This window comes from Girardinichthys multiradiatus, chromosome 22, assembly GCF_021462225.1.
Source record: "Girardinichthys multiradiatus isolate DD_20200921_A chromosome 22, DD_fGirMul_XY1, whole genome shotgun sequence".
In the NCBI taxonomy this organism is placed as follows: Eukaryota; Metazoa; Chordata; class Actinopteri; order Cyprinodontiformes; family Goodeidae; genus Girardinichthys; species Girardinichthys multiradiatus.
The window spans coordinates 18,006,602-18,022,702 of record NC_061814.1 but is presented as its reverse complement, the minus strand read 5'-3'; the positions used below and the strand labels follow the sequence as shown (position 1 = coordinate 18,022,702).

At 36.5% G+C, this 16,101-nt stretch overlaps 1 protein-coding gene across 3 annotated transcripts in view; it reads right to left on the bottom strand.

Annotated features, from left to right (window-relative positions):
- grid1a (glutamate receptor, ionotropic, delta 1a) overlaps positions 1-16,101 on the bottom strand; it is a 377,320-nt gene that overhangs the window by 21,474 nt on the left and 339,745 nt on the right. For 2 of the 3 annotated variants that reach the window (XM_047351890.1, XM_047351888.1), the window contains exons 9-10: positions 4,786-4,983; positions 3,924-4,251 (exon numbers count right to left, since the gene is read on the bottom strand). In XM_047351890.1, coding sequence (XP_047207846.1) covers positions 3,924-4,251; positions 4,786-4,983 — 526 coding nt within the window. Of the gene's footprint in view, positions 1-3,923; positions 4,252-4,785; positions 4,984-7,578; positions 7,681-16,101 lie in introns of all 3 variants that reach the window. The other variant, XM_047351891.1, reaches the window with a different exon arrangement.

Sequence of the window (16,101 nt, the reverse complement as noted above, 5' to 3'; positions counted from 1 at the left end):
CACGGGGTTGAGATGAAAATGGTTTAAAAGTGTAGAGAGAACCACATATCCATTTTTACAGATGTTAAGCAGGGTTGTAAGACATCACCTTTAATTGTTTTTGCAGTGGTAAAACATGCTGCCATTTTTCTCAATTAAGGACAAATATTCACTTTTCGAAATGAAAACTCCACAAAGTCCTCACAAGTGAGAAGTAAAGACATCAAGTGTGTTATTATTTGAAACATTAGGCAATAGTAATAAATCACTTCAGAAAAATGATCTTCAACTAATTCGAAATTGCTTTTCGATCAACCCACAGAAAATTTCACCCAGGCTGAAATGGTTCCAACATCTAATTTGGAGCAAATGTTAGCAGCACTGAACCAGGACAGCAGATACGAAACAGAGGTGAACACAAACTTCATCAATGCACTGTGGCATGGAGGAGGTCAGTCTGTGGCTCTGCTGGGGTTTTCAAAAAACCCATGTTGCTTTAATAGTGTCTTTCAGCTCGTCTGCATTGTCGGGTTCGGTGTTCCTCATTTTTATTTCTCTTGACAATACTACATAGATTGTTTTTGTAGGTTTACAGCAATCTATTTTGCTTGCCAACCAAGCTCACTGATACCATGGTTATTGAACCACGTATCGGTACTTTAGGCAGTGTGGGTGGGTACCAAGTCCTGCTGGAAAATGAGATCAGCTTCTACATGAAAGTTGTCGGCAGGGGGGCATTATGTACTCTATAATTCCCTGGTGGATAGCTGTACTGACCTACAATCATCTACTTTGTTTTATTCACGTTAAATATGAGATTATTGTTTCTACACCATGCCACAAAGTGATCCACCAGCTACCTGTACTCAGCTTTTTGTCCATGTTTGATGCAGCCCGTGACTACAGAATTATCCGAGTATTTCTGCAGATGACAGAAGTCTGTCTTGTACTGGAGATCTAGGTGTGAAAATAAATGGTGAGAGTACAGTCCCCTGTGATGCTCCTGCGCTGCTGACTACCTGGTTAGACACACAACCCTTCAGTTACACAAACTGTGGTCTGTTTGTCAAGCAGTCTTTGGTCCAGGATTTATACCATTTGCCTAATTTCCTGACATTCCTATTCCTTGTTTTCTTTCATTTTTTGTTAGATAAAGAAGATTGGTGTGTCACAGTAAGGTTGTTATCAGATTTCTGTTGTTGCACTAGCCTGTTCTCTGAAAAAAAAAAATGGCTTAAGAGATGAATGAGGAAAAAAGTCAGCTTGAATTTTGATCCTGAAGAGGAAAGTCATAGAAATGTCATCTGAAAGTTTCAAGAATATGAAAAGTGATGAAAACATATTTGTCTGAAAGTGTCACAATCGGTACAGCTGCAACCTCAGGAAAGCTTGCACGAAGTTCTTGTCACATGTATTGCACTACAGCATCAATCATTTCTATTACACATGGCTTTGAGTGTTTTTTCCCCTCGTTTTTTAAGGTTATGAATGTGAATTGTCAATGTTCTGCTTTAATTGCTCCTCAGTGGTGCACTCTTATCTATAAAATGCATTGATTAAACACTTAACTAATGAAATAAATTTTCTATATCCATTTGGTCCCTGAGATGGTTCAGATTATATCCTACATCTGCCTGACTTTCTTTTGGAACAAAAGAACACTCCCTGTATAGGAAACCGTCAGTGAAACTCGGGGTCTGGAGGAGATCAGTCTATGTTGCAGTGAACACAACAGAAACCAGCATTGTCCTGGCATATCATTATGGATTTATTTGGGTATTTGGACGCCAAGTTTCAACTACCAACAATGGCCACTAAGCATCTGCAGTCAGATCCATATCAAAGTGCATTAACAACAACTCCATAGCCCCTTCAAAAAAAGCCCTTGAATCAAACAAAAAGTGGCAGCACTGGAACATGAGCCAGAAACGAGGACGGGAAAAAGAGGGCAGATAAAAGGCATGAATTTGGCTTCTCTTGAAATATAGTGGGTTTTGGGTTAAAAGGGGTTCACAGGCAGTATGCCAGACTTTGATAGATGCAGTTTGGGCTTTAAAATCAGTCATTTGTTAAAAACACACATATTTGGATCAGCACCAGACGTAAAGATGGGGTGTCCTCCTTTAGAAAGGCACCTCTAAAAATGCTAAGGTGGGCATTGTGCCTACAATTTACCATCCACTGTATCAGCATTTGTTGTATAGTGACAACCACATATGTCTTCCAGTTTATTGTAAGTTATTATACCTCAGTGGTTATGACAGCAGCAGCCAGGGACATCGTGTTTTTGTAATGTCAAAGATCCACTTTTCTGTGACAGCATATATATATAAAAAAAAAAACTGCATTTCTGTAATTCATTTATTGCCATAAAATTTGTCCTAATTGGCTTACGGGTACACAGTAGAATGAAGATGTGTCTGTTCTAGATTTTTAAACTTTTGTTCTTAAAAATGCTGTAAGTTATTTTTATATTTTGACCTACTTTATTGAGGATTTCATTTTAACAAGTAGTGTAGACAATGAATCTCTAGGATTGACTTTAAAATGGATCTGGACCAAATCAATCAATCAATCTTGACTCATTCCAAACATTTTTTAGACTCAACTGAGGCTTAACTAAGAGTTGCATGGGAAAGACCTGAACACAGCACAACAATCAGCTATAAAGCTAGTCATTTATAATTATAATGTTCAAAGCAATTGGCTTCTGAGAGTTAATGAAGGAGGAGGAAAAACATAGTTTTGATGACACATCGTTAATGGAAACTGCACAGAAAACGTAAGCCGAATCATCATAGAGTCTTATCAAAACAGAGAGGAAGCAAGCTAATGCCTAGCATCTGGGGAAAATCTTCAGTGGGGTAAAAATCAAGGGAGGCTTGTTTCATGTGAAATGTTATAAAAAATATAATGATTGTTAACCTTTATATAAAATACTTGCTAAGTTTTTTAAAATCATAAAAATACTTATTGATAACTGAAGGGTATATTTTTAAGAGCTTAACCATATTAACCTTACTAAATTTTGATTATTTTAATATTGAGTCCATGCATTTTTTTTTTTTTCACTTTAGTGTCACTAGACACTTTTTACATTAAATAATGTCTTACCTTACTAAAACACTGAATTCTGAAAAAAAAAAAAAATTTATGAGAAAAATGTTAAAACAATAGGGACCTAGGTTTAGCAGTCTAATTTTTCACACTAGGTTGTGAATTGCAATTGTCTCTGGGTATCCTCATGGGCTAGGATGAGATTCTAACAGTATAATATGTCATAATGTAATTTAAAACATTCGTTTTGATTTTCAAACAATTAGCGAAAGAATATCAAATAAAAAATACAAAATTTCATAGAATATCCCTTTTTCCCCATTCCTTCTAGTGTAGAGAAAAGCTTGGAGTATAATGAGCCGATATCAGCTAGTTAATCAGTCAGGCTATCTGCTCTGGTAGAGCCTATATTCGGTTGCTTAGCAAACATGCTGCTCTTAGCTTGCCGGCTGTAAACAGCATTATATTAGGAGTCATGGGACGTCAGCCTTTAGTTTTCACACTAACTTTGTTTGCAACTGGAAATATTTTCTTATAACTATGTTGATAATTCTTGTACACAAGAAAATAGGGTAGAGCATCAAGTTTGAGCAGACGTTTTTCATAAAATTAGTTTGCTAATTGTGCCTTTGTGTCAAAAATTAGTGCAACTTACAGTCACAAATAAACAATTGCAGGCATTAATTAGTTTTTATATTTGGTTGTAGGTTGTAAGTAAATTGTATAAAATGCTTTTGATAAATAGTTGTTCCGGAACTTTGACCTCATTTCAGAATCAATTAGAACATCTATGATGTTTGAGAACCCATGCAAATGAATCAGTAGTTTGTGAAAATCGCATAGAATTAGGACTGGTTGTTTATTCTTTGTACTTGTATATGACTAACCTTGCTGTACAAAAGCACCATAGACAATCCAGATGGCGCTCTGAAGTGAGGTTGAGGTGGGAGGTGGTGAATGGCCTGTGTTGCTGTGACATCTGACTGCCTGGATACGCCGGAGCAGGAAGATCATGATGCCCACCACAGGGATGGCTGCAGCAATGCATGCCCACACGGCCAGGTCAAATGGTGCCAGCAGCGAAAAAATATTGATCTTTTCCTCTGATTTGCGTGTCAGGATTCCCACAGAGTAGTCTAGGTAGCGCTTACTGAAGTCCACCACACTTTCACGCTCTGGTGTGATGGTGATGGCGGATACGGCCAAGTCGGCCCGCTGTAAATAAAGCAAAATGTTTTTACGTATTTTTTTAATGGAAAGCTCACACAATTGACCTGGATTCATTAGCCATTTCATGACTTTTAGAATATTTAGTTTGTTTGTGTTTCTGTAACAAATGAGGCTCAAGCTCCAATCACTTGTTTATTCACTCGTATTCTTTGTTCTTCTAAAAACGCTTCTGCAAAAAAAGCAGGTAACCAAACATACAATAACACTGTTAAGGAAAAACCTAAGATTTTATGTTTATTTAAATTTTTGGACTATGTAATGCAGGTGAGTGTATCAATTTACATTTCCTTTTACTCTGACAATTGTTTAACTCATTCCATCCAATAAAATCTTTGCCAAACAAGTTGCAACCCAATGGAAGAAGACAAACTATTGTTTTTTTTTTAGCTACATGTTGAGGATTTGTTCAGTGATTGTGATATTTAGGCTCTCATTCCTAAATGACACTATGCTGTGCCAAATGATCATTTTGAAATGAGTACAGATATTGCTCTCTTGTCAAGTGGAAAAAATACAAACCTTGCCAATAAGTTCACCAATCATGCCATTCCAGGATCCATTAGGGAGAGCTGAACCATACTTCCCATCACCAACTTGGTAAATATCATACTTAAAGCCCAGGATTTTGGTGAGAGCATCCAGGACATCAATAGAAAAGCCTTTATATCGTTTGGGTTGACCCAGAATGTTTTCTGCCACCATCACAAAAGGTTCCTCCTGTATCAATGTAAATACCATGGATGCTTTAAAAAACAGGCCTTAGAAGATGTTACAGACATGGTAATAATAACAAGCAACATCACACTTTTTAAAGCTGAGTCTTAAGGTCAGACTAAAAAATAGCAATGATTCTACTCAGTCAAAGACACGTATTATTCAAGATGCACCCCAAATCTCTTAATGGTCGGACTGAAAGCTGAAACCAGGACACATTAAGTCATCATAAGATTCCTTCATGAATAGCTCTGGTATGTTCTCTGTTAAACTTCATCTTAATAAACTAGTTTCCTTAGCAACTGCTGATCCATAACAAACAGTGCCATGGCAACCGCTATAGTCCATCAAAGTGAAAACAGCTATTTCAAATTTTTTGTCTCCCACCATGGTTTCCCTTTTATGAGTGGAAGTGTCATGGCAGATTTTAATAGGTGGAGTGAAAAAAGCTGAGCAGTATGGGGAAGGGGAGGGGAACATAGAATGAGGAGGGGTGTTAAAGTGGGCAAATGACTTGATGAAGTGACGCTGCCAGGAGAACACTGAGCAGAACTTATGTAAATAAATATGGTGCAGGTAAATCTGTGAAAAGAGGAAAAAACGGGAGGAGGACAAGTGATTGAGGTAAAGGATTAAGGCTGAGACTGAGACTTTGTCATGGAAAAGTGAGGTCTTACATTTAGAGAAACTGCTGTTATTTAATGGTTTTCGGAATAATTTTGTTTGCAGCAGAAAAATATGTTTGGAGCTGATGTTTGGTGTTCTCTCACACAAAGATTTTTATATTTAAAATTGAACAGCATCAAAACATCTCTCTCTCTCTCTCTCTCTCTCAACTACTGATGACTTTCTAACTACAATTGTAAAGGTCAATGAACTGTACTTGATCTTGAAATGGAAATTTTTTCCCCTGGCCATTTTCTTAAATTCCTTTACATGGTTCAGTGTACAAGTGCAATTTAATGAATTGTAATGTTTTCTAAAAGTTAATTTTGTTCAAGTCAGTAAATTAAAAAGTGAAACTTAATTTTGTTAGTACACACACTTACACAAAAGTTTGTGTTTATTTAAGTCTCTCTTTCTAATTTTAATTTCTCTTAATTTAGCTTATTATGGCCTACAGCTGATGAAAACCTAACATTTAATTTTTGAATAAAATAGAATTTTCCACAAGATTAAAAATTTATTTTTAATACAGGAAGGTTGTGGCCAGTTGTGGGCTCACAGACTGCTGACTTGACAGTTCTCCAGCAGACAGTCACTGACACCCTTCGCAAAGGAAGCTACAAAAGCTAATAGTGAAAAAAAGCTTTCTGTTTAAAGTGTTGTATCCAAGCCCATTATTGGAAAGTTGGATGGAAGGAAAAAGTGTGGAAGGAAAAGGTGTACAAGTAACAGGGATAACCACAGCCTTGAAGCATTTGTGAAGCAAAGCCTATTCAAGAGTTAGGGACAGTTTAATAAGGTATGGACTAAGCCACACACCGGTTTGCCTTGGGTATGAGAAGCCACTTACCAAAAATATTTGTCTGTCTACTTTTACATGACATCCTGTTCTTAGTCTATAAGGTAAAATTTGTTGATGGACCCACTGTTGCCAGCAATAGCAACTTTACCAGTATGCCACTGTTCTGGCAATAACTTACAGTCAGAACATCATGGTCAAAAGAGTGAGATCCAGGATACAAGCAGCTGAAATGATCTGTGTAGGGTAGGACTCGGCATTAGAGGGAGGGTGAGGAGCTCCCTCGTTCAGAGGGAGCTCGAAGGAGAGCTGCTGCACCTCCACATTAAAAAGGACCAGTTGAGGTAATTTAGATGTCTAATCAGGATAAATCCTGGGCTCCTCCTTTGACAAGTTTTTTGGGGAAAGCCCACTGGGAGGAGACCCTGGGGAAGAACCAGAACTTGCTAGAGGGAATATATATCCTTTCTGGCCTGGGAACAACTGGGATCCACCAGAATGAGCAGGAAAGTTTCCCTGGGCAGAGGAATATCTGGGTGTCCCTACTGGACCAGTTGCAACCAGAACACAATCTCTGTTGAGCAGAAAATGTTGGATGAATGGATAGTCATCAAAATGAAGAGTAATAAACACAATATTTAAACCTGTTTAATGAATCTATATAATGACTTTCACTTTTGCTACTGAATTACTAAGCTTCAATTGTTTTATTAAAAAAAAACGATTAAATGCATTTAGATGCACTTGTAGAGGTACAACTAAATAAATTTAAATATAATCAAATGACTATTTAATTTGTTTACAATTTTAGGACATTTTCTGCAGTGTTTCTCACATTAGCTTCAATTTTATTCGCATCAGCCTTTTTTTAGTCTAAAATAAATACTGAGACTGTTGCAGATCATTAAAAGCCCATCAACGCCTTAAAATTAAAAGTAACAAAATTAAATTGCTGGAGCAGAAAATTTAATTGTTAAAATAAATTTTACCTCTGTACTTAGTTTGTTCCAGAAACTACAAGTTAATCCTGCAGTGACAAATGTGACCTGATCCTTGTTCATGTTTACCTTGTTACTATATTTGCCGACATGAGGCCCAAGTGTTAATAGATTCAGCGTCTTCCTATAACTTACCAATAATGTTACAATCTTGAGTGTCACTCCATGCATACCACTCTCTATCCGATTCTCCTTCAGGCTGCCGTTCAACCCACGAGTGGAGTCCCAAGATGCCAGCTAAGGGAGAAGGAAAAAACTAAATCAGATAGTTGAGCAATAAATAACTAGAAAAAAATGTAAATCCAAGTATTCTCTAAAGGACAAAGATGCAAATGAATGTTGTCAATTTTATTTATGTATTTACTTACAAAGCACATTAAAAACAAGAACTACTATGGTGCTTTACAGGGAGTAACAGCAGAAAAAAGATCTATTATGTGAAAGTCAAGAATCAATTTGCAGAATAAAATAAAAGTTCTGCTTGCTGCAATTATCCTACATTATCGACTATCTTTAATTGATAGTAAGTAGTCAATGTTTATTTACATCAACCAACTCCCAGCAGTGGACGCTAAATAACAGGTTTACAAGTAACAAGACCCTCTGTTGTAAAAGGAGTTTGCACCATTCCTTACATTCTACTGCAGAAATGTCAGAGACTATTAAAATAATGAGAGAACACTTTAAGTTTACTTCAAACTCCTCACATAAAGTCACCACAAATATAGTCTGAGCTTTAGACACCTCTTTGACTTTGTGTCTTGTGTCCACGCGATCCTTTAGTTTTTAAACTTCTCATTCCACATGGTCAGCCTCTAGAGCCGTCGCTCCATTCTGTGAGGCTGATGTTTGTTAAATTCTTAATCTGTGCTGCTGGCTGGACAAGGATTCTCAGGGATATGACACTTCATTTGGAGTGGCCTTTGATTTGAGCTGACAGAACAAGACTCATGGCCCAAGGTCAAGCCACAGGCCTTTTGGCCCTCAGGAAACATGAAGATATTTTCCCCCCACAGAAATACACTACAGCACAGTAAGATGGCAAATTAGTAAAAAAAAAAAAAAAAGAAAAAGAAAAGGTTTTTAAAAGTTTTGCTATACTAAATTTATAAATTCGCAGGAAAATAAGTGAATTCCAGCTTTTCAATTCGAAAGACATGTCCTGAAGTCTAGCTTGTTGCCAGAGTTATATATTATGAAGATTAAGATCCAGAGTGTTGGTATGGAGGAATTTAGAGTAACAGAGTCCATCTGAGGGCCCCTTCTATTCAATATCTACATGCTCCCCCTAACTCAGATTTTAATAAACAACAACATAAGTTATCATAACTATGCAGACGACACACAGCTATATGTTACGATGTCATCAGGTGACTATGAACCCATTCAAGCGCTGGGTAAATGCTTAGAAGAAGTCAATGCATGGATATGCCAAAATTTTCTTCAGCTGAATCAAAATAAAACTGAAGTAATAATCTTTGGACCAAAGGAAGAGCGTTTAAAAGTTAGCACACAGCTTCAGTTAATACAGCTAGAAACCACCAATCAGGCTCAAAACCTGGGTGTAGTGATGGACTCAGACCTGAACCTTCAGAGGCACATAAAGGTAGTAACAAGGTCGGCCTTCTATCACCTAAAAAATACCTCCAGGATTAAAGGACTAATGTCTCAGCAGGACCTTGAAAAACTAATTCATGCGTTCATCTTTAGTAGAATTGATTACTGCAACGGTGTCTTCACAGGTCTGCAGAAAAAGTCGATCAGACAGCTGCAGTTGATTCAGAACGCTGCTGCCCGCGTCCTCACTAGAACTAAGAAAGTGGAGCACATCACCCCAGTTCTAAAGCCCCTACACTGGCTCCCCGTAGCTCAGAGAATAGAGTTTAAAATACTTATGTAAGTCTATAAATCACTGAATGGCTTAGCACCAAAATACATTACAGACTTGTTGTCAGTATCAACCACCCAGACCTCTCAGATCTTCTGGCTCAAATCTACTCTGCATCCCCAGAACCAGAACCAAACATGGAGAAGCAGCTTGTCATTCTTATGCTCCACTAATCTGGAATAAACTCCCAGAAAACTGTAAAAGCGCCAAAACCCTAAGTTGCTTTAAATCCAGATAAAAACTTATTTGTTTAGAGTGGCCATTGAATGTGTTATCTAAACAATATTAGTTACGTTTTCAGTCCAATTTTCCTTTCATTTTCTTATCCATCATTCTATTCTCTTTATTTTATTTTATTTTTTAATTACCTTTGTTGTTTGATTTTTTTTATCACTGTAATGTTTCTCCTTATGTACAGCGCCTTGAGTGGCTTGTTGCTGAAAAGCGCTATATAAATAAACTTGACTTGACTATAACTTCCACCTACAACTTTAGTCCTGAAGGGTTTTTGTTCTGATCTATAAAAATGGCAGACCCATAATGATTAACTTTACAGAACAAGACTCATTTCATTTGAACAAGCTTGTTTTCATGTGTTGATTCATTATTTTACTCATTTAACTCAATATTAAAAGTGTTCCCCTTCTAGTGCCTTGTTTAAATATTGGTACCCCATGAACGTATTCGTATTTTGTCACATGACAACCACAAATTTTTATGTATTCTACTGGGATTATATTTAAACACAACATAGAGCATAATTGTGAAGTGGAAAGAAAATGAAACGTGGTTTCTAAACTTTGTTTCAAATAAAAATCTGAAGTGTGATGAACATATGTTTGGCCACCTGAGCCAGAACTTTGTAAAACCATCTTCTAACTGCAATAAGATCTGCAAATGTTTTGGGGGGTACATCTCTATCAGCTTTTAATATTTAAAGATTAAAATATTTATCCATTCTCCTTTACAAAATAGCTCAAGCTAGACTGGAGAGCATCTGTGAGCATCAGTTTTCAAGTGTTGCCACCAATACTCAGTTGGATATTAATTTGACTATGACTGGGTGGTTCTAAACCATGAGTGTGCTTTCTTAAAAAAGAACATCATGTAAACATTACCTTCCACTTCAAAATTATGAGCTACTTTGTGTTTCTCTATCCTATAAGTTTCCCATAATTTACATGAAACTTTTTGACTGAAACAAAACCGTTTTGTGGGGCACTTGTAATATTACATATAATTTTTAGACAGTAAAATCTTCAGATTTATCAAATGCAATTTGTAAAACTTTCCAATTTGAAAGTTTCCAATCTTTGAGCTGACTAGCACTTTGGACCTTAAAGTAGCTTGGAAAAAAAGCTCAAGAACACAAAGCTATTAGCTTTGTGTTTTTAAAATTAGTTTTCTGTGCTCTTGTTTTATCTCTAAAAAAACACAAGTATGTCTGTGTCACCAGCAAGATCTGTGCAGTCTTGAAAGCATACACTATGCATTTGTAAGAAATCATTACTACTGAAACACAAAGCAACAACAAAGGTATTCGGCTGTGAAAGAAAAAACGTGAGAAAATCAAAGCTACATTTCTTTTTCAGTTTGTTTGTCACAACCTACCTGCCGAGTCTAAGTGCAGTTCATTGCTATGTATAGCTTCACTCCAAACTCATTAATAAAGTGACTCTTGCTTAGTGGCAAACTGGCTTGTGTGTGTACTGTATATCCCGCTATAGTGTCACTCAGTAAATGTGTCTTCTGTGTAATGTCAGTTCTATGACAAGAAGCAAAGGTTTAGCTATAAGGTTATGTAAGAAATGTTGATGTGAAAGTAGATTATGAGCAACTTGTGAGTTGTGAGCACACATTTGCTGGTGTGCAGTGTAATGATGCCAGCTCATACATCTGTGTTGATGTTAACTGATGTGCCAATAAGCTTTGGTTCTTTGAGAGGTGCCAAACTGCACACTTCCTAAGCAAAGACCAACAAACAGTACATCTGATGGTGGCCTGTGGTATCTGGCACTAAGAACTAAGAGATGCAAGCTGGAGTCTTTACAGATTCTAGTACTTCCTCTTCCTCCATCAATATAGGTTCCCGATTTGTCTTGTTTTTGATTTGTTTTTAAATAAGAGCTATCTCCTGATAGTTGGGAACCTTGCCTTGTTTGCGATTCTCAGGTTTTTTTTTTCAAATTACTCATAATAATTCTGCCCATCTGTCTACATGACTGTGCTTTGTTTTTGTGTTTCAGAGTGTGCACTGAGGCAAAATGTCAGTGTGCACTTGCAGCCTCACAGGGGGCTATTTTCTCCATGAGCAGTTTTGTCCTCTATGAAAAACACTGAGCAATCCTTGCTCTGTAAACCAAAGAACACTTAAGAGGAACACTTCTACTTCACAGAGCTTTGCCTACCAGTGTGTCACTGGGAAGGTCACAAACCATAAATACAACAAAGTCACATCACCTGCATATACCAAGTAAATGTATGGCTGATCACCACTTGTCTCCATAAGGCTAAGGCTTTTTCCTTGAAAATAATTTCTTCGTCAAAAAAGAACTGGACGCAAATCTATTTTAAGAGTTGACGTAGCGTGGTTTGCAAAATTCTTGAATCGCATACTTTAAATGTACTTGATGTTTTATGTGATAGACCAACATAAAGAAGTATATACCTTTTATTATAGAAATACAAATCTGAAAAGCGTGGGATGTTAATATAGGCTGCTGCCTTTATGTTCACACAGCAGGTCTTGATGCTTGATTTGTTTTGCTGAAATACATATTTATTTGTGTGGTGGTTCAAAGTACTATTTAATTGCGACCGCCATCAGACCTCAGTCTAAACGGTTCACGAACCCAAAGCAACCCTCATGTGCAGAAGGAGAATATTGAAATAACACAGCATTGCACTATTCACAGAAATAGAAAATGGATGTCAGTGTCTACGTTTTGGATTTTTAAGTTATTGAGCAATGGAACCCAACAATATGATGACCACATCATAACAAGATACAGAAAGGTAAGAAAAAAGACAGCACAGCTATTAACGGTGTTTTATGGGAAGCCTATGTGGTTGTGTACTCAGAGAAAAGACAATGATGTAAATATCGGAAAAAATGCAACGTAAACGTTAGACTCATGGATCCTTTGAAAACCAATGTATTTGTATCTGATTTAGTACCAAATATGACAGTGCTACAATTCAGATGTTTCAGGAGGTGACAAAAATCGGAATTGGGCTGTTCTGATTGCTACAAAAGAGCAAGATGTGTTGCATACGGGGAAAAAGAAAATCGGATTTAGGTCACATTTGCCTGCAATAATATCCCTAAAATAATAAAAAAAAAAAAAAATCCACAGCTTCCACTTGTCTTAAGAAGACACCTAATACTTTATGTCATACATTCTGTTCAGTCTTTGTACAAATAAAGCTGTTCTGTGTCGACTTCAGAGGTTTCATTGGAAAATGTTAGTGAACCAATCAGGAAGAAAGAACACAGTCAGGTCATTGATAGAGTTAAAAGCAAGGTTAGGTCATGAAGCAATATATAAAACTTTGAAAATGTACCAAGCACTGCTAAGCCTATAAGACAATATTTAAACCTTGTTTTAAATGTGGGCCGGTCATTTATTTTTCCAATAAAGTATGCCCGTGACATACAGTACTCTAAACCTTGTGCTGTTGTAACATCTATCTTAGCATACGCTTATGGACCGTACTTATTAGTTATACTGTTGGCGACAATCCTATAGTATATGATCAATGAGTGATAGATTTGCTGTTTAGGCTGGTCAGAAATATAAAACACTCATAGTCTCTTGTAGACTATTGCTGTGAAGTCACCTCAAACTCCTCTTTATGCCTGTTGATGCATATTCTACAGGTACCAAGAATTTCATTGGAACCCTTAGCCATCTAGTGATATAACATATTTATGCTCTATTTTGTTTATTTGTAAACTACCTAAATCAATATAAATTGTATGTTGTACATTCAAGTGCTGAAGTCTGACACTTCCGGCACCTTGCTGTTTTTCTAAGTATGTAAATAAGATTTAGCACATGATGGAAATCTGATTCTTATTATGAAATTATCAATGCTATGAATATAACTGAAAATATAAGCAGAAATTGCAACTGTAAAGATGACAGTGTCTGGGTAGTTTATTCATATTAGTTTTTACATATAATAACAAACAGCAACAGTTAACACTTAAATGAACCGTTTTTAGACCACAAAATAACATTGGCAGACATCCAAAGTCATATTTATCTATATTTGGTTCGAAACCCATTAATGCATGCATCAATGTTTCTCAAAGGCATTTTTTGCCTTTTCAGCATTAACAATGCAGAATGAAATGCACATATGCAAATTATTGTAAGAGCAAAGTCTTATTACTGCTTTCAGCCTCTCACATTCACAAAAAAATCACCCAGTGAAGTGGGAAAAACTAGGAGCAGGTACAATGGATGATGTACATTTAAAATAATGATGATTAACTGGAGAACATGAGAAAGAATACTTTAGGGTTTGTGGAAAAATTCTCATAATACTTCATTATTTTACTGTTTAAGATAAAAGAGCTTTACTTTTTTCAGGGGATTGTGGCATGAAAATTTTAGTATGGCCAGTGTAATCTTTTTTTTTACATATGCAGACAGCTGTGAGTAATTTATTAACACATACTTTTCAAAATTATCTGTGGTAGTTGCTGCTTTGCAAATAATATTGCTGATACTATGATCTATTACAATATAACTTGACCTGTCTACTGCTGTTAGCTTGCTGAATAAGATGTGCTTTAAGGCACTCGTAGTAATTTGTCATTTGTATTATTGTTTGTAATTGACTATGGGGCTGCAGTCTTAGCAGGTGTTGGTCTCTTATTAATAGACTAATTTGGAACAATTTATTTCTCAATTTACAGATGGCAATTTATTTATTGTGAATGCAGCAACTAATTGGAATTGTACAAATACTATAATAAGGTGCAAATGAGTCAGTGAATTGGCTTGTTTTTTGCTTTTAACACCTGTGGGAGAGATTCCAAGCAGCCAGGGGACATTTTAAAAACAGGATGAGGCCAGAGAGTGCGTTTATAAAAGCCAGGCTTCTCGGCACTTTGCAAATTAATTGTTGGATCAACACTTCCATCAGCCCCCTGCAGATCTATTGTTGGCAAGAGAGAAGTGCCCTTTAGAGAATATTTAATGTCATTGGTGCTTGATGAGTCAGTGAGGAATTAGTTTGAGCAGTGGGATGAATGTGATGGCGTTTTACATGCAGCATGCAGTGTTGCACATTAAAGCTCATGGGGAACCCTGTATCCATTATCATCATCAGCAATTGCTTCTTGAAGGGTGATGATGGCCAATAAGAAAATTCTGTTCTAACCTTGTGACTAATAAACATGTGCCTGTACACTTAACTCATCTTCAGTGGATTAACTGATAGCTGCCTCTTGTCAATACAGAATGACTAGAATGTGCTTATTTTAGGAGGACAGACTTTGCCTGGTCAGTAGGAGAGTCAGCTCCAGATTAAACAACATACGTCAGGTTATAGCCTAGGTTATTGGTTGTGATTATTGATTGACAAGGATCTAGCAACCAGAGATAATGGCAACATTCTGGCTAGAGCTGCACAATATATCTAATGACAGTAGAAATCGCTATGTCAATGTGTGCAATGTTACAAAGGACTGTTTGAATGTGATATTTAGTTGGATGTTGCATTTCAAGAGCCATGCATTTCAAATTCTATATATCAATTTTTTAGCCTGCTGGATAGACTTTAACTGCCCTCAATGTCTACACTTTATTTACATTCTCAGTTGTTGAGATGTTGAAGCTGACAATGGTAACATTTTAATACAGTAGAAGATAGAAAATGTGTCTTAACCGTAACTGAGGTTGTTATAGTTTTTGATATTTAGCTATAGTATAGCAAATACATATTTTCCTATAGAACTGTCTTCCCAATGTAGGGCCTAAAACCCCAGGTGCCTAAGTAGCAAATTAATAGCATCTGTCTTTTACTGCTACACCACAGACTACATCTGATAATTTTGACAATACTGTCCAGCAACACCAATAAACAATTTGTGTAAAAAATATTGGTTAGCCAATCAGCGGCAGAAGAAATGGATGCATGTCTGTGAATCTCTACCAATTTATTGATTTTAACATCTGATGGTACCAGATTGAACTGATCATGCAAGGACTGATGCTTAATGGTGCATGGTGCTTGCCAATGAAACAGGCAAGTGAGAGCAGATTTGCTTTTGAAAGGGAAGTTTGCACATTTACAGAAACAATTACCATGTATTAACAGAACAGTGATAGCCATCTTTCATACAGCTTTACTGTATGACTCAATTGCACTATGTACCATTTTGCTATTTTTACTTAGCAAAATGTCATTTGAGAAACACTGCCCCTAAAAAACAAATGAGAAGAGAATGGATTTGTATTTTCAAGATAACATGCATACCATTAATCCGAAACATCATATTGGAATATCATTATGGATAGTTTAAGTGTTAAAAATATGATATTGAATAATGATACATTGCTTTTGAAGGAACATTTGAGAGATGATATACAGCATGATGCATTCAAGATGCTTGTCTTGTAGGAGCAATTACATTCAAATGAATAGACTTTTCTCCATGAGAGCTCAATGTAAGCTGGAAGTCATTAGCAATATCAGCTTCAAGATGAGCTGACACATCAATAAGAGCAAAGCGGGAAACCAAAACAACAACAACA